The sequence below is a fragment of the Megalopta genalis genome, chromosome 8, assembly GCF_051020955.1.
Source record: "Megalopta genalis isolate 19385.01 chromosome 8, iyMegGena1_principal, whole genome shotgun sequence".
Classification (NCBI taxonomy): domain Eukaryota; kingdom Metazoa; phylum Arthropoda; class Insecta; order Hymenoptera; family Halictidae; genus Megalopta; species Megalopta genalis.
This window is the reverse complement of record NC_135020.1, coordinates 8,274,226-8,300,337: the sequence shown is the minus strand read 5'-3', so window position 1 is coordinate 8,300,337 and position 26,112 is coordinate 8,274,226. Positions and strand designations below refer to the sequence as shown.

Genomic DNA, 26,112 nt, shown 5'->3' with positions numbered 1-26,112 from the left:
TTCACGTTAACAGTTTCATTTTATTCACTTTACAATTGCTAAATTCTTAACAGAAAAACACACAATTTGAACAAAACTTGCTATCCTACATTCCTTAAGTTTCAGAAACATCTAAAATACATAATCGTAGTCCTTAATGTTTAGGGCTGGAAGAAAGATACGCGTTGAATACTTTTCCAGGAACTATCTCTCTTACATGGCATTATCAAAATCAACTTGTGTAACTCGAGAATATTCTCTTGTCAGTGCATAATAACTCTCTTTATGGAAGTCTACTTAATTAGGAATCTGATAGAACTCTTAAGAAAATAACCAAACTCATTTTCCATGATAAACCCGACGAAATACTACGACGAAATACTTCCAAAATTCCACAAACGCATGAACATTCGCAATCTATTTATCATCACCGATACCCTATAACTATTCCAAGCGTGTAACCTCTTTCTCCGAGCTCACCGTCCCTCTCTTAATTTTCTCTGCGTCCCCATCGGAGGTCCCATTCTCGGAGAATAATGTTTCACCATCTAGTCCCACTAAAGTCTCCTTTCGCCGACTCTCGACAAATTGTGGATCGATTAGACCGCCCAAAACAGCATCCACGTACTCGCTACGTCCTTTGTTAGTATCAAAGGAGAACCCAATTGACGGTACAAACAGCGTGTGAACTATTTCCTTAGGAAACTCCGTTGTCAGAGTGGGTTTTGGCGTAGTAGTCGTGACCGAGGCTTTAGGCGGTGATTTGTCAGTCGTGTTTGAACGTTCGTTATTTGTCTCTCCGTCTACCTCGGACCTCTTCAAGGGTAGACCAGTTTGGAAGTCGAGAGCCCTCTCTGGCAAAGGCACGTCAACGTACCATTCGTTTCTGTAACGGGGGCTGCCAAAGCTCTGCGACAGTTTCCCCAAAATCCTCTCTTTCAAGGGAACGCTGCTTTCCGTTGTGGGAGTCTCAAAAATCTTTCTTTCCAAAGAAACAGTAGTTTCCGACGCGGGAGTCTCGAAGATCTTCTCTTCTGAAGGAATAGCTCTTTCCGTTATGGGAGACTCGAAGATCTTCTCTTTGGGAAGGACAGCGTATTCCTTTATGGGAGCCTCAAAGAACTTCTCTTTCGAAGGATCACGATTCTCTGTTCTGAGAGTCTCAAAGATTTCTTTCGAAGGAACAGGATTTTCCGTTCCAAATGTCTCGAAGATCTTCTCTTTGGAGGGGTTAGCGTATTCCTTTATGGGAGTCTCAAAGATCTTCTCATTCAAAGGATCACGATTCTCTGTTCTGAGAGTCTCAAAGATTTCTTTCGAAGGAACAGGATTTTCCGTTCTGAGAGTCTCGAAGATCTTCCCTTTTGAAGGATCACGATTCTCCGTTCTGTGAATCTCAAAGATCTCTTTCGAAGGAACAGGATTTTCCGTTCTGAGAGACTCAAAGATCTCTTTCGAAAGAACAGGATTTTCCGTTCCGAGAGTCTCAAAGGTCTTCTCTTTGAAAGGAACAGGATTCTCCGTTGCGGAAGTCTCCTCGAGCTTCCCATAATCCTCATTCTGCACACCAGAATTTACATCTTTGGCGATCCCTTCGGCTCCCGAAGACTGATCACTGAACATCATGTTCCCCAAGGAGAAGGGTCGTGGATAACGGTTTACCTTCAGCAGCTCGTACATCAGCTGAAATAGATTGACGGTGCTGAGATTTTTCAGCGAGTCCATGTACTCGCCCGTTAAGTTGCCGTCGGCGATCTGGTAGTAGTCTACAGATTGATCCAGATTCTTCGCAGCGATATCTTCTGGTTGAATAGTCGTCGGTGGCTCAGTTTCTGTGAACTTCATGACCTCGAGTTCGTCCGCTTTGTCGATCAAAGTAGTGACCTCTTTACCCTGTTGAGCGACCAGCTTGCCGATCAAGTCATCGTTCGACACCAGGTCCTTGTCCTTGTTCACCGTCAGCGTCACTTGATAAGGAGAACTGGTCTTGTCTATGTTTTCCTCGATCTGTTTCAACGTCGCTGGCGTGATCGACCTGAAGAGAAGGTTCACTGTCGACGATTCGATCGCTTTCTGCTCGTTCTCAATTTCTCCCAGTCTCTTCTCCACATCTTCCAAGCTTCTCTGCGTCGCGGGGGAACTTCTGTTATCCTCAAGCTTTTCGACATCGCCGACGCCTTTATCTTGGGTATCATTCACGCGAGCATCTCCTCCAAAGGCTGAGGAGCTTCCAAATTGAGGACTCCTGGTTGGCAGGCGATCGGACGATGAAAACCACCGGCCAGAAGAAGAAATCAAGGGTCTAGCTGGAGTCGAAGAATGACCCTGAATCCTAGAGTCCGTGAACGATTCTACATCCTCGTAATCCAACTTTTCGCTGGGAAGTGACAGTGATCTGACGTAGTCTCTTGCTCCGGGATGAGAAGGATCATCGATGGTCGCGTCCCTGATCAGCAGAGTACTAGACACCTCAGCCTGATCGGTCACCTTTATCTGGAACTTGCTGGTGGGCTCCGTTGGGTTCCTGGGTTCCTTGCTGCTTAAGAATTCTCCGGATCTATCAATTCTGTCCGTGACACCTTTCTCCTTATCTCGGGAAGTGTCGTTCACAGTGGTCGCTTTTATAGTACTCTCAACGAAAGGAGGAATGGTCGATGGTTCCAGGTCGTCTCTTCGATCGTCTCTTTGGTACGGTTCAGTGGTTTGTTCGTCATCATCGGCAACGGTTGACTTCGGTCTAGCCAAAGTGTCCTGATAGCCTTCCTTCAATTGCTCTTTAGCGGCCTTCCCAGATTTCACTTGGTCTGTCACAAGATTGTGTTGTTTCACCGTGACTCCTCTGATCGGCTGGCGCAACGCGTGGCCTAGACCAATGCTTCCTCTAGTTTCTATATCGTCGACCCCTTCTTCGTCGTTCCCTCTATAATCATCGGTTACCTTGACCTGGAACCTCCCAGCAGAACTTCCGCCTCCTTCGTCCTCAACGATCTCCTCGCCGTAATCGTCCTCGTACTTCTCCCCGTGATTGTCGTCGCTTTGAGGTATCGACCGAACCGAATCTTCGTAAACTTTGGCCCTTGCCAGCTGCGGGCTCCTCCCGCTGTCTTGAGCAAAGCTTCTGATGGAAGGTGTGACGAGACTTTTGGTTCCACTGTGCGAGAAGTAGTACTCCGAGCTGTCTATGGCCTGGTCGAGTTTGTTGTAGGCAACCGTAGAGTGCTTGACAGTTGTGGGCACTGTCGGAGAGTAGAATCTTCTAGTAGTGGTGGTGACAGTGGGCACGGTAGGTGCGTAAGAGGGCTGGAACTGATTGGCAAACTCAGACTTGCGATGGCTATCTTGGTAGCCCCTCGTTCTTTGCTCCTCGTGAGCCTTGGTGTTCTGCACTCGGATGATCGGTGAATCCTTCACAGGTTTCCTGACCTTCTCGCGACCAGAGAACCTCTCCTGGTAGTTCCGACTCGTTTCCTGATTTTTGCTGGAAGTTCGGTAAGCCGGAAGAGAGTTGTAGTCCACGGTGCCAGAATAATCGTAGGTATTTCTCAAATCGTTCCCGGTCCCTCCAGAAGGGTAATAGTCGAAGAGTCTCCCCGCGAACCAGTCATAGTCTACTATGGCCCCTGTTCGGTCAGGGTCCACCAAGCCGTCCTTAGTGACGTCTGTTCCCGACTGCAGGCTCACCATCGCGTACGCATTCCTGATCATCTCGTCGTCGTCCAGCTGGTAGCTGTCCCTGTTCGCTCCGATGTACTCGCCGCTGGAGGAACAGTCCACTTTCGTCCACCAGTCGCAGGTCAGCAGCTTCTGGCTGAAGAGGGAGCCGATCGGGCAGAGAAACGAGGAAACCAGCTCGTCGTGGCATACGTGGAACACCTGGCAGTCGGTCATTTCATCCGCGTAGTAGCCTAATGGAGGAGATCGAAGTGAAATTTTAATCGTTTCGATGAGAAGCTGAGCAATTTTGGCAAATGTCTCTCCAATCATAGAGTAGCACTGTGATCAAAAGATTTTTGCTAGTGACATACATACATACATTATATGTATTCGGCGAACTCGATGAAAAAGAGATGAAAAAATGTGACTTTGTCGTCGTAAATCGTAGCGATCTGTATGCACAACTTTATTTACCCGAAAGAATTTTTACAGTGCTTCGAATGGATCTTTCGAATATACAAATTTCAAACTTTGTACAACGTTTATTATCCTCATATTATGATCATTGAAAATAACATTGGAAGTTTACGCGAACATTATTAAGCATGAAGATTGAATAAAAAGAAGTCATTAAACATAAAGCATAATTTTTCATTAACATTCATTCGATTTAATTGTAGGTGGGCCGGAATTCGTAATACAACCGACAAGGGGGTGATTCTACGAAAAAAAAAAATAAGAAATAAATTTGGTGTAACGTTTTTTACTACGCTACGTTTTCAAGAAAATCAACTTTAAATTTTGTTTATTTTTATAAAGGTTTCAGTTGTTTATTCTTCTACCGCAGTTACCTCCGTCCGAAATAGTGTTTAGAAACAATAATTATTGCGAACTATGTAGTAAACAGAATATTTCCGTCATTGTCAATGTTTGTAGGCAATCACGATAGACGAATATACAACAACTAAATCATTTATAAAGATAAACAAACTTTAAAGTTTTAAACAATAAACACACACTGTATACCCAAATCACTGATCTGCGAAAGAAATTATGAATATTAAATGTAATAATTAAATAACATAATTTGAATATTAATATAATTATGGATACTGTACTTCTTGCACATATTGCGATACATGTAGACTGTAGTAAAATGTGACATGTCGATATGAAAAAGATGAATGAAAAAGTTGCTCAGATTACTGAATAAAGTAAATAACCTGGATGCCCGTAGGCGATCCTATGTCACTGAATGTTACGTCAGTACGCGGACAGCATCACGACATTCGAACGTTTAAGAATCAGTTAGGTAGTAATAAAACTGACGTAAGTCTCATTACCACCCTCTACTCTACTGCGAAGGTGACGAACTTTCTCACCGTTTGAATATTAATCTGCTGTTTTATTTAATGAAACTGAAACAGGTAAACAGTTGCATAAAATATAAATGTATGTAAGTTGTATTAATGAACAAAGTACATAATGAACCTCGAATTTGATACACTATTGATTTCGTTAATAAGAATAACGAATAATTAATTATTATTCTATTCTGTGGCTTTGTAATGAAAACGAGAAACATTATCGAACTTAAAAGTGCAGAATAATTGCCTTTTAACGAAAGTGGTTTTTAAATATTGTATTGATAAATGCTGCATTCATAAATATCATATTGGTAAATGTTGTAGTTAGAAATACCATATTGATCAATACTGTATTCAGAAATACTATATTGATAAATACTGTATTTAGAAATTGGTAGAATAAAAAATACTGTATTTAGAAGTTGCTAGAATAAAAAATACTGTATTTAGAAATTAGTAGAATAAGAAATACTGTATCTAGTGGGTTCACTGTAGTTTTTAAATACAATATCGATCGATCCTGTAATAATAAATTGATAGAATCGCAAATATTTTATTTATAAATTCGTAAATTTGTAAATTTTCTGAATAAATAAAAGGAGCAAGTGAAATGTTTAGATAAGATTCCACGAAGCACACCATACGTCAGGAATAAGAAAAGCATTTTTAAATGCAGTGGCAAACGGCAACTCAGCATTCCTCTGTTACGATTAACGATCCTAATGATCGAGCTGGTTCTTTTCCCTTCGAGTTGAAATAATCGTGGCAGCGGGCAATGTTTACGTTCGACAGGTGTTATGTAATGATTATGCGACTCTGCCTCTATATTCGTACGGTATCTCTTTCTCTCCTCGGGTTATCTAATAGCTGGCGGTTTCTTCCGCGAGATCCACGGGACACAATGGAGCGATCGGTGTCCATCGAGGTTTCGCGACCCGATCGATCCGTGGATACTTGGAAATTTTAATTGAAACCGCTTTCTTCGCGTACGAAACGACGTTACACGAATACCTGACACGATTCCGTTACATCGACGAATACGATGTTGCACCATTTACCAGTTTCTGTTAGCCGCGAACGCTATTTACAATGGAAAACTGCCTCCCGTAAAAACAGGTCAGTGTGAAGTATCGTTAAAGTGTATACGAATTCATCAGAAAATAAATCTCAAATATTCTTGCAACGTAAATGGAAAATATTAATTATTAATTATTAATATATTAGTATATTAATTTTATATATATAATAAAATATATTTATATTATAATATTAATAATAATAATATATAATATATTAAGTATTTATTAATTATTAATTAAATCATTCAGAAGAATACTTAACAAATGAAGATGCTTTCGTATAGAATGAGAAAATTTGATTCGCCCACGCGCATGCTGCAATGGAAGTGATTAATAGACTGCAAATCTTTATGCATTTATGAACAAACTGACCAAATCGAATCTAAACAGTAAACGCAGAGGATAAATTTAATATTGCTGTTAGATTATGTTCAACCGATTATAAACATGTTTAGAGTGAAAATCAATTTTGATTCAATTCCTGCTTGCTGCAATCGACGTAGAGAATTTTTATTTTGCATAAAAATCGTTCGTGTAATTTCTGTAAGGAAATGGAAGCCAATTACTTCGACCGTTCATACATCATATATAACTATTTGAAAACAGTTAGCTCCCTAATAAGCTCCATTAACCATTCGTTCCGACTGAGAATTTTCTAATCGAATTATCAACGGTAATCGTTTAATTATATTGTTATCTAACAAATTTTCCAAGCAACGAATGACAACAACAAACAAGATTCGCGATAGCTTTCCCCGTTATAAATAGGATCGCAACGGTAAAAAGACGAATGTCTGGAACTTCTTGCAGGCTTCGGCGCAAAGTCCAGATTAATTGAATCTCATTTGTAAGGACTGGTTCTCGGCTGAGATTTTTCTTCGGTTCTAAAAAGAAGTCCACGATATCTGACATTATCTTCACGATCTTCTTCTCCCGATTTCGACGCTGACGCGCGCGTCTTGCCGCTCGAAAATACATTATCGTTTCGTTTCCTCCTCTTAATTTTCATCGAGCCGCCGTGTGTCGCAATAATAGTCGACCAGTTTCAACTTGTTTACCGCGATATATGCAACGGGTTGCTCGCGCGGCTAGTTTACACGAAAAAAATCGTGCGGGTAAAAGGTCTCCAAAGGAGCCGAGCAAAAGTCGAAAATCAAATTCCGGCCGTCGACGGAGGCTCATATAGATCATCGATTTAATCGCGTGCTTTTTCACCTTTAGTATCGGTGTCAAGGATGATTCTCACGCACACAGATGGCACACGATACCCACGTGCCGCCTGCGAACTCTACTTGTAGCATTTTCTTCGGAATAGGTTTCGCAATAGGTCACCGTCCCAGCCATTATCGAGACTTCGCGGCGCCGCAAAGTTTCTCGCGAAAATCTTCCCCGTGATAATGTATGATCACACGTTTTCGAACACATCCCCTTTTGATGTGGCATAGCGATACGCGGATTATTGCGGTTTATCGATAACGTGAATAGCGGCGTATTGAGGTAGGAACACACTAATCTTGCATCACGTGAAATCACGTGGCATTCGAAGACTGCGAGCCTGCGTGTGTTTATTGTTTCAAATCTGTTGGTGACAGATCAAGAACGCGTTGTTTTCCGCGTACTACTTTTCGATTTCACGTTACTTTGCGTAACGTGAGATTAGTACGTTTTTTTTTCTCCTTATCCGAACAATTGGCGCGATTCAAGATGTAAGGCGAACGATACGCGAAACATATAATGGAATTAAAGGAAATAAAGGAAATAAAAGAATTTATTTTGCGATATAAATATAGTAGATCCACGGCTTTCTGTCTGTACATAGAATAAACTTGTCCTTTTTTAACGGAGTGTTCAAATAACTAGACAAGCATTTTTGACAAAAATGACTAAGGCGATTGGACCTCGAATTAGATACACTATTGATTTCGTTAACAATAATGAATAATTATACTTCTATGTTATGTGAACGTATTCTATGTATGTTTGTATTCAATGTTGTGCAGAATAATTGCCTTTTAATAAAGTCAATTTTTAAATATTGTATTGATAAATACTGTATTTAGAAATATTATATTGATAAATGCTGTGTTTAGAAATTGGTGGAATGAAAAATACTGTATTTAGAAATTAGTAGAATAAAAAATACTGTATTTAGAAATTGATAGAATGAAAAAGGTTATATTTAGAAATTGGTAGAATGAAAAATACTGTTCATCCACAGAGACTAATTAGAACTTTTATCGATTATGTAATCAGCAATATCATTCTCAAAAACGTGTTCTTGTATATTCGCTTGAATCTCCCATATTTTGTATTGTACGAGGATTCGCTGCAGAGTGTATTCATATTCATTTCGAGGCTAAATCAAGCGATTTGTGAGGTGTCGAAATGTTTTCTATGGTACCTACTACTATACGGTTTCCTAAGACGATTTTTTTTACCAGGATATGTTGGAAAGAATTTACGATTGATGGAATGAAGAGAGTAAATGAGAAGCAATTAAAGCGTTACGTAACAAGGTATACGATTTTAAGGAGGATTATACCTGAACGTACATTTAGATGACGCCTTTTTATTGTATCCACAAAAAAACTTCGATTCTTCGAAAAATAGTTTGGCAATTTTATTTTCTCCCAAGATCGTATTTGAATTGGAAATATGTAATTAATAAGTCACTGTAGATAATATTTGCATCGTTTGAATATTAAAACATTGCTCTAAAATTTGACCTGCGTATATTCCCTTAAAAATCATACTATTTCTCAATGAACCAAAATTGCCTATGTGGTACGATGATTCGCAACATTCCCGAATCTTATTGTTCACTCTTTCATCGCGTTCATAGAGCGACCTGTTACGAGGATTAATCCCTTGACATACAATGACGAGTTGGGGTCGTCATTCATTTCATATGTCACTGTACACTTTGACGAATCTAACTCGTCAAAGACTGTTTTCGGCGGACGCCGTGCAGTATATTATTAAATTACTCTGTTGCTTCATTCTTGCGTCGACTCTGGTTTTCTTACAATGTTCAAGATGCCCCACCCTCCCACCTTCTCGACAGTACCAATAACAAAATTGCATCCACAAATCAATAATCCAAATTTCAAAATGAAACGTTCCCTTTCTCAGCTTGCACATATCTGTTCAGTTGAGCCAAATTAAATAGTATTTTTCGAACGCGTCAAATTCTGTTTTATTTGCATGTCAAAGGGTTAAATATCTTTCGTAGATATAGATATCACAAAATTGTTTACCGATTAGAACAATTGAATACTATACAACACGTTATTTGATTCATATGGCGTATACATGTGACGACGCTTTTCATCTTGAATAATTTAAAAGAGTTTCGTTTAATGCTATAAATTAAACCGTTTTAAAAGATGTACGAATGTATTTTACAACAACTGTATTTATAGGTGAACGATTTTACACAATCAATTTACCTTTTACGTTTTTTGCACTGTATTTCGAACGGAGTAACTTTTCTAAAATCAGACCAAACGATTTGATTTATTTGGAGTTTTTAGAAGGACTAGTTTAGTAGACAATATCTAAGAAAAATTGAGCTAATAATTCCGTTACGCACACATGAACGGTCAAAGTGATGCAGTATAATTTCTCCCTAATTCGCGCTCAGATTGCGCACAAAAATTAATAAAGCGTACCTCGCTATATCGTAGATGAATCCTGTACAACAGCTTGCAACGAAACTACCCCTCCGGCAATTCGATAGTGTCGAACAAAAGAAACTGCGTCCGTAATCGAAAAGATACCGTTTCAATCTTGTTGTCTCCTCCAGAGATAGATCCCAGGAAATAGCAAATAACGAGACTCTTGTAAGTCGAGTCGTTAAATGGGGTTTCATTTAATGACACGGCATGGGGAAGATCGAGTGGAGAAAAATGTAATGATAATGGCTCTATTATTACTGTTCCTAATTGTGAAAGCGTACACAATCTCTCTTTTTGCGCAATTAGAACGATTTGGACGATGTTAATGGCGGTTCTCGCGACGGTGTTACACGGCTGCGCGGGAACTGGAATCGGTGTGTCAGCCGGAGAATGAATTCTCGTCGAAGAAAGTTTATTATGGTTCCTTCATTGAGCAACAGCTCGATAATGTTGTTCGCTATGACGTTGCCTGAGAAGTGGCAGAATGTCGGCGAAAGCGGCCCAGCGACGAGATAAAGGCCAAACGAATGGTGCGAAAGGTTCTAAGGATCTTCTAATCGTTCGGTGCCTGCATCTGCGCGAAGAAATTTCGCGTTCGCCATTGTTAGTCAAGGGTTTTGCGTATCCTCGAACGTTTTAGCGGCAAGAATTAATAACAATCGTCCGAGGCGAGCCATCCTTCACCAAACGTGAGAACAATAGAAACATACACCATTACAGGCATTATAATACAATTCGATGCAAGAGCTTTCAGATAAATAAGCGAGATAATCAAAAGGTATCAGAACACGCGGATGAGAGCGTGCAACAGTTATCATCTCGCCATCCCCGGTTAACGCGCCTAACACCCCGCGAACATTACCAAACGTACGCGGAGGTTAGGATTCGCGCTTGTTCCACGTGGTGCGAGCATCATTAAAAATTCTAATTTAACGTTAGCATAACTCGACGGCTACAATTAGGCAATCTTTCTCGGCAAGATCGTGAAACTGTATACAATGTTGGAAACAGTCCTTACCCAACGCTTATTAGAATAATTAGCGAACCGGTCTCGTTTTAAGCGAACTCGTGCACAAGTATCCGCGACGCGTTCGACACTAACTTTTCGAAGTGATCTTTAATTTTTCTCTAGATCATAAATTACTATCTAACATAAATAATGATTACGAAACACTGGTTCGCATAACCAAGGTTCGGATAATTGACGCTTTACTCTGTATTATAATACGAATTATTATGTTATTGCTGCGCGTAGATATTGTGCGTTTCTTATCGCTTATTCCACTAATCTCTCTTCTTTATTTATTTTATGCAGTTTATTCAGAAATCAGGGGATTTTTTAATCTTTCAATACCCGCAGTTCGACACTACAACGACCGATTTCGACGAAAGCATCAACATTTAACTCTAAATCTACACCAGGCCGATCAAAATGACCGTTTTCCCCTTTCTTATTTTAATATTGCTGAAATTGTAAGGATGCATTAGTAAGAAATGGTTGAATAAATTTCTTAATCCAAGCATACGTTCCAACAGAAATGAGGAGGTGTCTGAACAAATTCAGTTTCGTCATTCTCATAAAGCAGCACAAGTTTTGCCATTTTAGTGCTCGATAGGGTTAACGTTAAACAATTCTCCTAGGCTCGAATGAAAAGGTTAAAAAAACGTGACTTTCTGATTTTTCATCGTTTCAAGCAATTTGTAAATTTTGTAAAAGTTTCCACATTGCCTAGTAAACTAGTCATTTTGTTATCACCAAAAAAATTCGTGTAATTTGGTCCAATTTTTAGAAAGATTTCGAAAAATATTCGAATACTTTCGTGAGACACTGTACAGGAATTTCTCCCTAATTCGCGCTCAGATTGCGCGTAAAAATGGACAATTTCGGAAGAGGAGAACGATTAATCGAACCTCGCGTCTCGTTTTTATAGTTGTTGGCAATCGGTAACTATAAAAACAAGACGCGAGACTCGAATAATCGTATCTCCTCTCACTTGCGTAATCTGAGCGCGAATTAGGGAGAAATTACTGTATTCTCGTTTCTCCATCGTTATTCTAATGCATACTTGAATTAATTGTACAGTAAGTTCTCCCTAATTGACGCTCGGATCATACTTATTTTTATAGTTGCCGATTGTCAACAACTATAAAAACGAATCGCGAGACTCCAATAATCGTATCTCCTCTCCTCAAATTGTTCATTTTTGCGCGCAATCTGAATGCGAATTAGGAAGAAATTACTGAACTGCGAAGCACCAAAGCATTCGAGGTTGTTTATGAAGTGGAAAGGAACCGAGGAAGCAACTTTTCCCCAGGGTGAAATACCGTTTTGTAATCTTCATAAAACGAAAGACCGATGAATTATTAGCATGCACGGGCGGCTTTTTCCCGGCGTCATCGTACAGCACGCCTTTAACTTACGAACCGGTCACCGTGATCGTGCGAAAACCACAGGCGCCCGGTTACGCAACCCCAAAGTCGTGACTTTTCCGTCGACGCGCCGTCACCTTCGGCGATTGGCAGGATTTCGTTGACAAAGTGATACGATACCGACGCTCCGAGATCGTGGGTAATGGGGACGATGAATCATGCGACTCTCATTCACCTCGTGAACGTCCTTCGCACGTGAATCCCGTCTGGGGCAGCGTCGTGTACGCAGGATAATCGATGCCTGGCTCCCCTGGCACGTTCATCCTGATGTCCGCGAAGTCTGCAACCGAAATCAGTTTACTCATAGTAATCATAGCTGTAACGCCGGCTATTAGCTTGTTGCGCTCCGAACGTCCGATTTTATGATGCGACTGTTACGAAGCGTTTTAATCGAGCAGCTCTATTAAACGCCGTTTAAGGTTACGGTTATAGTGAATGTATTTCCCGGCCAAGTAAATTGTTGACGTCGGAGCGACTTGTATATCAATTAACGCGTGACGCCCTTCTCACTCGAGCAGTGAACTTTGAGGCGCCACTAAAATCTGTTGTATCACCTGCCAAAAGAGTTTTTACAAAATTGTAATCTCGAGTCTGTATATTTTCGAATTTTATATTGATTTTTTTATGTTGATATATATTTTTTTATATTGATTTCTTTATATCGATATATAATTATACATTTTTTTTATATTTGGATGTTTTCAAATTTTTAAACGCTCCAATCTCGAAATTTCTTGCCCTTTAGTTCGATACAGAGCGTTTTAAGCTTCGTTTTAAATTCCTTCAAGTATTTTTGATCGTTGAATTCTTTAAGATTAGCAATTTGGCTTCTAATACTGTTCTAACACTTTCAATAATTCTTTAATTTGTTTACATTTAAATTATAAAATTTTAATTTTAATTTTAAAAAATTTCTTTATATTTCTTTTATTTTTGTCTTTAAATATAAACAAATACAAACAAGTTTTTTAAAATTAAAATAAAAATTGTACAATTTAAATATAAACAAATTTTATATTTAAGGAATTATTGAAAGCATTAGGACAGTTTTAGAAGGCAAATTGCTAGTCTTTAAGAATTCAATGTTCAAAAATACTTGAAGGAATTAAAAAACGAAGCTTAAAACGCTCTGTATCGAACTCGAAAACCAGAAATTTCGAAATTGGGTCGCTTAAAAGTTTGAAAATATGCCAATATAAAAATTTGAAAATATAAATACTTGAAATCACTACTTAAAGGTTGGAAACTATTGAAGCATTGAGAAATTGAGAACTGAGAAGCTTAAGTATTTCGAGATAACTTTGGAGTTTGAAATTTGAATAAGGTAAACCATTAAAAAATTTTGAAACCTAGAAACTGAACGAGAAACCCTTCAGAAATACATGTAATACGCTTAAAAGCTTCGAAGGACGGTGAAAAGGAGCTGAATACGTTGAAAAGGCGAAGCATGGATAGTGGCAATTAAACGGTCAACGAAAAACGTGAGCGCCTTTGGAATTCTCTAGCTTAGCGATTCGCAATGGCTCAAGGTCGCAAAAAGAACACTCGTGTGTCTGACATTTAAAATGGATGCCTTGTGTTTACAGCTCCCGGCGTGCCGCACGTGATTCCACGGTTCAGCCGCTAGCAATTTGCAAAAGGCTTCACGCGACCTATGCCGCAGAATTTTTCTACACGTTGTATCATAATCGATTACCTTTCACGCGACTTGGTAGTGTTCGCCTCCTAACGATCTCATCTTCATTGGTACGCGCATCTCTTATTTTACCTGTAATATGTGCCTCCGCACTTATGATCACCCGACGAAAAGAAAAATAAGCGAGGAAAATTAACGGCCTCCGCACAATCGTTTCCTTCAAGGTGAGAGACACAGAAAAATAAATTATCGCCTACATTTTTTTACACTGATCTAGCAACGTGCGATAACGTCATCTATCGACACTGTAGACAATTTGATAAACGACTGTGAGAAACTGCGAATATTAGAATTGGGTCACTCGAGTGTTAGAGACTCGAGCATCTCAGAATTTGAATGTATTAAATTCCAAGGAAGTCGAAGATCTTGAATTGCTGAGGGTGTAGAGTAACTGGGAAATTCGTGAATGAAAATTTTAACCCCTTGCCGTACTTTGACAAGTCCGACTCGTCATGAAAATTTCTAGTAACAAATGTGACTACATGCTTTTAAGTGGCGCTACATTTCTTGATTTCGACCAAACGGAAACGTCTTTGGTGTAGAGCGGAATCAAACGATCTTCTGTAGATGCGAGAAATATGGATTCAATACGATTTATCATCGATACGGAAATGTGTAAATTCAGTAAGATATTTTATGAACTCGAGGAAAGAGAAGGTATTGGTATGAGATTTTACTTCTTAATGTGGAGAGTCTCAGAATAGCCATAAATGGAAAAGTCAAATGTACGAGTTTCAGGTATCTTGTATGGAATGTGCTTGATAAATGGACTCCGGATTTGATGCATTTATGAGAAAAATAACTAGGACCAGTTTAAAGCTGTGAGCAAAAGAAAATAATTGGAGAGCTCTATTTTCAACTTGTTCAGATTATTCAAGTAAAACGTGTGCTCGGCTCCTATCTCTCTTGCAATTGATGCATACAATTTTTATTTTGCATAAAATTTCGCAGTCTATTGATAAATATAAATGTATTTTGTAAGCCACGGTAACTTATACACATGACGAAAATTTCATCCAAATCGGTTTACTTTGTTTACGAACCAGAAACAATTAGCAATAACTTATCGAGTATAGATTTTATTCTGTCCTTTAACATTGGAATAAAATTCTAATCTCTTGGCATCAATATTTGAGCATTCAAGTAAATTTAGGCACACGATAAGCATAAATTTTCTTTCCCTTCTAAGAAATTATTGCAATCGAAAAATTTATAATCGCAGTAACTGCGAAGAAAATGGAATGTCAAGGGATTAAGAGCTCAGAATCTCCGGAATCTGTTTGTCTTAGAAATCGAAAATTTTCGAATATAGTAATCCAAGCATTCAGGATCTTGGAAACATTAATGCTTCGAAAATGAAAAATATTTAAACTGAGACACTCGGAAAGCCTGGAAGCGAGCATCTTAACCTTTTAGGTACTGCTGAATTCTGCGCGGCAGAGTTTGATATGTACTGTACAGAGTGTCTGTATTTTCTGTCTGTATATTGTTAAGATACAGTTATATTGTTAACAGTTATATTGTTAAGATAAGTCTGTATATTTTAAATCGATGTGAAGACAAAAGAAGTGTGAAACAATGCATATGAAGACTGTTGAAATTTTAGCCTCGAACAAAAATTAATCTATAGTTTACTTAGTAAGATATCTTCAGTTAAGATATCGGTTTACATTTCGCCGGCTCCGTCAGCGGGCAGCGACGGTGATGTAATCTGTATATATATTAGATGCCGCGATACATCATCGCCGGTACCTTTTGATGTACATCGTGCCCTGACTGTTTGAGGGTCCCAGCGTCACGTATACAATGTAAAACGCGACAAATAAAACGTCTCTGATTGGTGGACACGACGAACCCAAAAAGGGTATAAAAGAAGCGTTTCTTCTTACCGGACTCTCAGTAGAGTTTGGTCGCTCGATCGGTTTCGCTCATATACCTTCTCTCAATAAAGGAATAAAATAAAGTCCTTTTAAGCAAAGAATTTTAGAATCATATTCATTTCCATTCCATAATCCCAATAAAGACGATTATTTGATTCAAACGATGACCGAGTGAGCTACTAGAGTAAGCCACTATAGTGGCGCGTCGTTCAGAGAGATGACATCCGCGAAAGCCACTATAATGGCGCGTCGTTCAGAGAGATGACATCCGCGGAAGCCACTATAGTGGCGCGACGTGCCTAAAAGGTTAAAAATCGCAGAACTTAAAACTGATACCGAACAAATACTTTTTACACGATTCCCTGAACAATAGCATCGATCCTGACTACAGTTACGAGAACGAGAAAATAATGGTAAATGATATCGAAGATAGATACGCGGCAGGAAACGACGATAGTAATCAGAAATGTGGCTCTACGCGAATAATAGAACATAGAATGAACGAGGGAAACGGGAAACAAAGGTCAGGGAAGAACATTTTCATTCACGAGGAGGATGTTCACGAATTAAAATTCGCTTTTGTTCTTTTGTTCTTCCTAATTGATAATGTTGTAAACAGCGACGATCATGTAGGAAATTAAATCTTTCATTCGGCGGAGGCTGTTATGCTTGACCCCGTTTTTATTCGTTGACGTCGGTGATCGTCGATACATACTTCTTTCACTCCCCAGAAGCCCGGGGAAAAGCAGTATCAAAGTAATAACGATAGTCACCGAACAGTTCAGTAATTAGTTATACGTATTGACACCATTTCTAACGGTTGACGAGGTTCTTCGGGACAAAAATAGAAATGTCTAGCAAAATGTAATTTCCCGGCGACAAATTGTCGTTAATCAAGCTATAGATAGTCGTGAAGTATGATTGAGTGACGTTAAGGTGGGCATAAATTAAGCGCTCGCTGCAATATATGACTGCAAATATAAGACTGCAAATCGACGACCGCCGCAATGAGGAGACAGCTTCGCCATCGAGTTGTTTGAATAAGTCACCGAAAAACAATTAGAGTTAACGATCACAGTGTTCTTAACAAATATTTCTGTTACACGACGAACGCGACCTTCTTGCTTCATTCAATAAAAATAATTTAATACATTGGAGTTGCCTGTTTGTTGCACAAAGTGTGGTAAGTAACCATTAAAATTATTTAAAAAGAGAGTGTATCTCACTGTGATGATTACTATAAGAAATAAGGCATTCAGGAGCAATAATATTCTAACAATATGTATTGAGAAATAATAAACACGCAATTGCGATCCATTTAAAACCATCTAAAGCCTTGGAGCTAACTGCTCTTTACAGCAAAAGAAAGATCACGTTTACTCGATGAAATGTAATATACAATAATAAAAATATACGTAAAAATGATAGAAATATAGAGATGATTTCGTAGGAAGTAAACGAGTGGATTTTTTAAATCAAACGTACGTTTTAATAAAAACGGCGAAAGGTTCAAATGACTTCGGTCTTGTTATTTTTGTAAAGCATCACAAGTCAGTCACCTTTAGAGTTCGGTAGGCTTAAGACGATTCGTATCGTGACTCCGATCTTAAATTATTAATTACTAAATTCCACCTACAATCACAATTCATTTTAGTATTGAATTGCCTTCGAATTGTGGCCTCCGAATTGCCTTCGAATCGTGGCAAAAGATTAGAAACAAGAAAGTTATGTTATCGTTTTTATTCTAGCATTACTATGTATTCGTATTAACGTACATCGACATGCAGCCGCTGCCTTTTTTTGCCGACTGCCCCGAGTTTCTATAAAAACGAGACGCGAGACCCGAAGAATCGCGACATAGTATTTTCAGATCTGTCAGTTTCAATTACAACCTCCGAAAATTTCTGGTAGAGATTACTGTAAAACGTTGTCTGTTCGCATACTCTACACATTTTTATCGAGTTTGGTTGCATCGGTGAACTATGAACGTCGTAACGCTGCTGAAGTTATAGCGCCGACTATGGCCACCGCGTCAGTCAACGTGTTCACGAATAGAGGATATCAAATTCTAACGGATCATTTCTAGGTGATCATACGAAGACGAAACGAGAAACTATGATCGAAAATTGGTTGTGATAGATTGGAAAAATTTGTTGGAAAAATTTTGCGAAACGAATCGAACCTTGCATGGTAAGAAGTCGCCTTCAGGTAATTCGGAAGACAGAGAAAACAAGTTATATCGTTGCATCTCGGAGAATATCCTGTTGTTAAGATCGTTCTTCATGTGGTTTACTTGATCGATAGTGGAGCTCAAGTTCTTTAACAGTTTTTCGCAACTCTCGCCGAAGTCCGCTATATTCAGAGAATCCCAGTTGATGCGCGTCACTCCAGGTTGAATATGTTTTTCTATATCCATCAACATGGATTTCAATAATTGAATCTGTTCAGAGTGAAAATATTCTATAAATTACTGATTTTGAGGAACTAGAAAAATCCACTTATAAATTCCTCTACTTGCTATTAATTTAATGCATGAAAACCTTTTGTACTCAGACGTCTCCTTCGAGGAGATATAATAAGATTGTATCTCGTAAAATTTATAATCAATACGATGTTTCTGCGATGATTCTAGGTAATTATACGAAGAAGGTTTCTATTCCGACCTCCGAACATTACTCGGGGAAATTACTGTACATTGTCAATCCGAGTAGACGCGAAAAATAACGTGCGAATGAAATTTGCTTACCCATTGGGTCCTCGGAAGAATCGTACTGGCCGCCGGCAGAACCATAACTGTCCAATACCCCTTCTTCGTCCGGATCGAAGTACTTCCTGTAATCGAACATCGTCGCGTGTTAGTGTTCCGTTAGCATAGTCGCGGCTCGAGCGAAAGAATTTCGCCACTGAGTTTTCGATTATTCAATACCTCCCTCTGGTGCCGTCGATCGCTCGCCGCGACAGGGAGCTCCTCCTTGGAATTTCATGTTCAAGACTGCCGTGAATGTTGCACAAGACCAGCGTCACGAGACCTGAACAAAAAGGAGTGCCTCGGTGAGTATTTAAAATCATAATCGCGTTGCCCGTTGCATCTACGATGCACGTTTCGCCGAGAGAAAAAGGCACGCGTTCCCTTCTTGTCTTGGGAAAAATTCAATTCGTTCCCTTTCGCGGCCTCGCCTCCTGCGTATGACAGTGACGAATCTTCTTTCAGCGATGTATTTTTCCGTCGGTGAGGCAACTTTAGAATGTTTTCGGTCTATATCTTCATCGCGTAGCTGCACTTTTAGGTAATTTATGTAGACGAGCGGAAAGTAATGAAACAGCGGATACCGTTTCGAACGAATTAATTTATGATCGCCTAACGTTCGCGCTAATGAAAGTTTATAGCGAAGATGAAAGTTTGAAAGTTTTGGAGAGGTAATGACAAAGAAAAAAGGCGAGGTATTTCAGAGGTAAACAGAGGTATTTCGTATCTCATGGTCATTATTCTAACGAATATTTTATTCGGTGGCAATAACGTTTCAATGATACAATGTGAGATACTGCCACGGGTTGCCTCTTTATTGCACGATGGATATTAAACGCGCAATGCTATCCATTGCGAAATGCTCACTGCTTGAAGCTACTATTTTTATACCCCTAGTGAAGGTGTACGCTTTCTCAGTGATGTGCACGATCCTATCTTCGGTATAATTTTTGTACGGTTTTCATCTAATTTTAGGCTTAGGTGTGAAAAAAGATTTAGAATATTTTTCCATTGCAAATGAAACTGTTAATATAATATAAGAACCGATTTGAGAATGAATTAATTGAGAAAGAATGAGTAATAAAAGACAGAAATGTATACAATTCGATGTAATGAATTGAAGAAGGTAGGAAATTTGTAAAAAAGTTTGTTTTTAGATAAAAATCTTTCGTTTAGATAAAAATGTCAATAGCTAACGTAATTTTGGTTTGACGAATAATGACATGACTATGCAATAGTGTCATCTGTCATGCAATAGTGACAGTGTCAATGGGAAATAGATTAATTAGCTCTGGAAACATTAATAAGAAACATAAAAATTTATAAAGCATATCAAATTATATCAAATTTATAAAGCATTTAATAAACTAACTACCAAATAATCTAAATAACTACCAAACAATCGAAATAAAACATATTACCGCAACATTGAATTGATCTTTTCGTGTATTTGAAGAATAGGATAAGAAAAATTATAAATTTAGTTTTTCTGACGAATAATATATTTGTAGAAAATCGTTTTCTATCATCTCCTTGTAACAAAAGATCTGATCTTTTTGGAAAATTTATTTTACACCTGCAAATTCGTTGCAAATGCTAATGCATTTTCGTGTAAAGGATTTTTCATTTTCTATTAGGAATAAATGAAATATCACGACGATTAGGCAATTTTACATACATTCCATTTACTTTATCTGAGATAGTCGAAGGTATAGAAGAAACGTGAATCTCATCGAGCGATCGCAGTTTAACGGCTCCATCAATTATTTTTATAGATGCCGTCTGCCGAAGATAGTAATAAGCCCGGTCTCTCTCCAAGGATAAATACAACTGTCTCGGTTCCATGGTTTCAGAGGAGTCACGGAGCAATCTGCTTTCGAACTTGATCGATGCCTATGTAACTGGATCGTGAGAGCATTGTTTCACACGTTTCTGCTTGTTTTACATGATTGGGGCTGTCGCATGAACGATGATGAAATACAGTGACGTTGAAGCCCGGAAGCGTTAAGTCTTGATCATACGAATTTGTCGACTGTGTTTAACTGTTACAGTACATTCCTCCTAATTGACGCTCAGCTTGAATACAAAAATGGACGATATGGGAAAAGGAGGTACGATTAATCGAGCCTTGCGGCTCATTTTTATAATTATTGACAATTAGTAACTATAAAAAAGGATCGCGAGGATCAAATAATCGTATCTCCTTTTCCCGAATCGTCCATTTTTGTGTACAAACTGAGCGTCAATTAGGGAAAATTTACCGTACAGTAATTTCTCCCTAATTCGCGCTCAGATTGCGCACAAAAATGGATAATTTGAGATGCGGAGATACGATTATTCGAGCCTTGCGGCTCGTTTTTATCCTTATTGACAGTCGGTAACTATAAATAAACTCCTTTTCCTAAATTGTCCATTTTTGTGTGCACACTGAGCGTCAATTAGAGTGAATTTACTATACTTGATTCAGTGTTCGTGGGAATCCGAGACTGGAAAGTGGAAGAGGATGGAAGCTAAGTTAACTGATGAAAGATTCAGCGCGATAATTAGGGAAGCAGAGCGATAAATTATCTTTACGAGTAACTGCACCTGCAGCTTCAAAAATGTTTTAATTTACTGCAAAAAAGATCGTTGATTTGCATGGCGATAGTTTTCACTTTTCATGGGATTATGTAAAACCACGTACACTCGGTTGCGCGTTAATTATTACTGGATTACAGGATGAGAACAGGAACCGCAAGAAATTAGCTTCTTACCTAGCAGGTTTCTCGATTAGTAACCATTTAGAAACGGTTCGTCTCGTAATTAATATAACACCATTTGGAATTATTTGAACAACATAAATGCGATTTTCATTTCGGTACACGTCTGACCAAAACGTTACAACATGGTGTTGCTACCAGAAATCAATTACAAAAAGCAATCTGCATTGATCGATAAACCGTGATTGCATCGTATTTCACTCGACTAGGAAAAATTGTTTATGTAATTCTGATGCAATTGAGCATCAAATAGTGTTTCCATTTTTCCAAAATCTCTAGCTGATATTTCATATGCTCGTAATAATTCGACTGCGAGATTATCGTTGTACTAGTAATCTGACATCTGTCTAGCCGGTGCTGTTCTGTAACCACTTCCTGGTATTGTGTTTCTTATTCCTGAATTGCTAAGAGCGTGCAACAATGCAGAACTCTAAACAAAAATTTTGTTAACTCCACCGATTGCAAATTTGTTCGATCAAGGTACTATAGTTGTGCGGTTATTAATGAATGTTGAATAATTATTAACAAAGCAAAACGAATAGCTGTGTTCAAATGGATTTTTGTTATGACGTAAGCTTAGAAATTATTGTATCTTTCAGAACTTTGTCATATATAAAAGTAAGATATTGCTTTAGAAACATTAACAATTGTACGATAAAGTAATTTAAATTTAATGAGAAAATAAAACTGTGCGAATGTAATTTGAGGAAATTAATAATACACACGAGTAAATACTCGTGTGTAAATTAATGACTGTAAATATAAATTAAATACATTGAACATACAATTACTATCCAAATCAATGAATTAATGTTTCTAAATCGGTATATCATTTTCACACACACATGTATAAAGGAGATATTAATTTCTTAATTTTATTCAAATTTGCAAACCAAAATTATTGATGTTATACAAGTTTTGTTTGCAATTTTAATCTAATTCGGTAAAATACTTTAATTTTATGCAATTTATGAAATTCTGGCGTTGCAGTCGCTAGCGTTAAGAAGCCCGGATTGCATTAATATTTCCACCCTCATATAAATCCAACTGTGCCAAACCCTTTTCCATCGTCTTTTTTATCCTCGTGCGAAAGGAAAAGCTAAGAGAATCTGTACCAGTGACTTTTAACAGCGAAACAAAACGACCGCAGTTCGATATTTCGCGAGGATCGGTATTCGTTCGTTTACCAAGCAACTTAGTGACCTTTCCCGGTACATCTTTTTAATGCCAGTAACGATAGCAAGCGCGGGCGAAGACAATGCACGAGATGAATTCCGGCCGAGCGTACAAGCGAACGGACAGCTCCGTGGAATCCGTGGAACTCGGATCGCCGGATTGATAAATCGCCCCTCCCACGCACGTGATCCCGTTATCTCGCGTTTCTCAATGACATCATGCGTGCTATAGTTTTTTAATTGGGTCACACGTGAGAAAGCGATCCCGTGGAGCGTGCGTCGCGCGACACAACCGATTCAAACGATCCCGTGCGATCCTGCGTTTTCTGCGCGAGATGGATCGATCGAGATCGACGTGATCGCTCAACTAACAGCGTTCATGTTTTGCCATTTATCGTTCATTGTTTATTGGACGGCTTATGCGGTCCTGTCGTGCGATACGAATGGATAAGAAAATAATAATCGAGCGTGAAAAATAAGAATAACGAACGCCCGATTGAAATAGGTACGTAATAAATTGTAATTAAAATTAATATAAAAGTTTGATGGATGAGATTGTGTTAAAATATCGTATCGGAGTGTAGATGCTTCATAAAATGGAAAATTTAGTGGTCTGTTTTCATTATTTATTAGTATATTAGTATAATTTATTCTTCTGTCAGAAAATTCGATCTACTATAAACAAAATGAAAATATAAAAGTTCGCGAAATATCGATCTTCTTAATTAGTTTCTTAGATAGTTCATGCTTGAATACTAAGAGGAGTATTATACTACTTGATTACTATAGGAAGTACTTTTATTCAAAAAATGTACTCCTTCGTACGTAGAGAAATTTTAGATTGGACTGGAAGATCACATAATATAAAGCTACCGCGTAAATTAAGCTATTTCTTCAACTACATTCTTCAAATCTAAGATCTCTGCACCGAACCTTCTAATTCCAGTTCACAGATCACGATAATGGAAATGTTACGTTCGTCTATTACTCCTGCTTTATCTACACGGTTTTTATTAACAATTGTTAAGTGCAAGGCTGTAGTGGAACAGCAGAAAAACATTGAGATCCGGCTGACGGGCTAATTCGTAACCAGCAAATTACGACATCGAACAATTCTTTCTCCTACGAAGTCAGACAATTCTTGCAGTAATCTCGGAATGCGTCAGAAGAAAACGCGTCACGATAGAAATTCAGCGTTTCTAGTTAGCGCAACCCGCGGCTTGCAAATACAAATTAGTTTTAATGGCGGATGTCGAAATCTAGGCGAGGATTCTGCGAACAAACTCGTGGGTTACGTAAAAAACAAAAATTAAAATTAAGACACCGGAACGTCGTACTTAGAAATTAACAAGTCGAGTAATCATCCAGATTTAGACTTGTAATTGCGCGAGATAAGAAATACGCGTCGCAAAACCTGTTTCTGTGGTTGAAAACTCTCGACAAACGTCCGACCATTAGATTTAATTTTACGTCTCTTTATAAATTTCTAAACCTGACAAATTCTCAAAATAATTAGGGTAAGAAGCACCAAAAATTCAAGAACTTAAAGGTATTTGGAGAAAAAATACTAAAAGTGCAAAGATACAAATTTTCGATCTTTCCGATCCTCGTATCTTGAAATTCGTAACTTTCTGGGTGACTAAATTATTAATTCCGAAATTTCAAAGCTCGTAATACACTGAAACTTCACGAATTCAGAAGACCCATTCCGCTTATCTTGGAACTTGTTTCTGATAACTGAAAATTCTTGAAAAGCGTCCAGATCATTACATTTAATTTTACGTTTCCTTATAAACCTTTAACTCTTTTTTAATTCCAAAACGAAGATGTTTGCTTATAGAATATATGAATAATGTGGAGATTCTTTTGAAAATAGCGAATCCACTCGAGTGCAAAGGATTAAACCTATAATTTTGTAAGTACTTGTCATAAAAGGTACTAAAAATTTGAATTTTTTTCAAGTTTTCAATCGTTTTGTTTTTCGCACATCAAAATTCTATTAAATTACTAAATTATTACTAAATTTATAAAATTCAAGGTTCATAAGCCTAAAAAACACTCTCCATTTTCCGAATTTATATATTTGAAATTTTCACGTTCGAAATCTTTGCGAAGTCGATTCTCAACGTTTCCACCGCATCAGAATTTGATTGTTGACGTAATCAACGTAGAAGTTGTTGTTGACGTAGCAAACCTCTAAACTTCCGACATCCCGAGTTTCTCAGTTCCCGAGTTGTCGAACTTCGCAACTATCCTCGAAGTCTCCAATTTCACGGATACGCGTGAGAAGATCGAAGTGCAGCGACTTTTCAGTTCCTGTGTTACTCATTGTGCGCCGGTGCACGTATCTCTTCGCGTTACTTCCGATCAATTGAATCGCTCGTTCATTTGTAACTTCGTGGTGGAGGTGCATTGTGCTCCGAACACAGTCGTGAGAATATATTTGCATGTTCCTGCCCCGTCACCTGTATTTATGAATCGTGGATCGTTGCAGCGGCTGCATAATGCAATCATGAACGATCGATAATAGAAAACAGCGTTTTGTGCTCGGTAGCTACAGTTACGCGTCATTAGTAATTAAATTGCCCTATTTGTGTCACTGCAACGTACAGAACGATCTTTCACGTGTAAGACAAATATCGTCCAATTAATAGTTTTCATATCCTTGAAAAACATATATTCCTGCTCCCCCACTACCTAAGCCATATATCTCCGTGCACCTTTTATTTTGCATTGCAGTATATTTTACGTTGCAGTATAGTCAACTCAACTATTAAAACTTGATTAAAAATTTACGATCGAAAATTGCTACGCACCTTTCGGCTGCCGATAAGATGCAAACAATCATATAAAAACTGTCTTTAACACCTTGGCATACCATTTTCTTCGCAGTTATTGCGATTAGAAATTTTTCGATTGCAATAATTTCTTAGAAGAGAACAAAAATTTACTTAAATTTACTCGAATGCTTAAATATTGATGTCAAGAGATTAGAAGTTTATTCCAATTTTAAAGGACGGAATAATATCTATACTCGATAAGTTATTACTAATTATTTCTAATTCGTAAACAAGATTTGGATGATATTTTCGTCATGTCTATAAGTTACCGTGGCTTACAAAATGCATTTATATTTATCAATAGACTGCGAACATTTATGCAAAATAAAAGTTGTATGCATCAATTGCAAGAGATAAGAGCCGGGCACACGTTTTACTTGAATAATCTGAACAAGTTGAAAATAGAGCTCTCCAATTATTTTCTTTTGCTCACAGCTTTAAACTGCTCCTAGTTATTTTTCTCATAAATGCATCAAATCCGGAGTCCATTTATCAAGCACATTCCATACAAGATACCTGAAACTCGTACATTTGACTTTTCCATTTATGGCTATTCTGAGACTCCCCACATTAAAAAGTAAAATCTCATATCGATACCATCTCTTTCCTCGTGGTCATAAAATATCTTACGGAATTTACATGTTTCCGTATCGATGATAAATCGTATTGAATCAATATTTCTCGCATCTACAGCAGATCGTTCGATTCCACTCTACACCAAAGACGTTTCCGTTCGGTTTAAACCAAGAAATGTAGCGCCACTTAAAAGCATGTAGTCACGTTTCGCTATGATCGAACAAGGAAAACATTCCGCGGAGGTTCAATGACAC

The 26,112-nt window shown here is 38.2% G+C and overlaps 1 protein-coding gene and 1 long non-coding RNA gene across 2 annotated transcripts in view; one reads left to right on the top strand and one right to left on the bottom strand.

Moving 5' to 3' along the window:
* Positions 1-26,112, bottom strand: part of LOC117218800 (uncharacterized) — a 30,362-nt gene continuing 4,250 nt past the window's right edge. Inside the window, exons 2-5 of the mRNA XM_033467446.2 lie at positions 18,689-18,791; positions 18,509-18,594; positions 12,362-12,466; positions 1-3,884 (exon numbers count right to left, since the gene is read on the bottom strand). Of these exons, the coding sequence (XP_033323337.2) occupies positions 424-3,884; positions 12,362-12,466; positions 18,509-18,594; positions 18,689-18,791 (3,755 nt within the window). The 3' untranslated portion in view covers positions 1-423. The remainder of the gene's footprint in view (positions 3,885-12,361; positions 12,467-18,508; positions 18,595-18,688; positions 18,792-26,112) is intronic.
* On the top strand, positions 16,762-23,152 carry LOC117218801 (uncharacterized). The gene is made up of 3 exons (XR_004489872.2): positions 16,762-16,945; positions 18,395-18,813; positions 20,284-23,152. It is a non-coding gene; the product is annotated as an uncharacterized LOC117218801 (long non-coding RNA).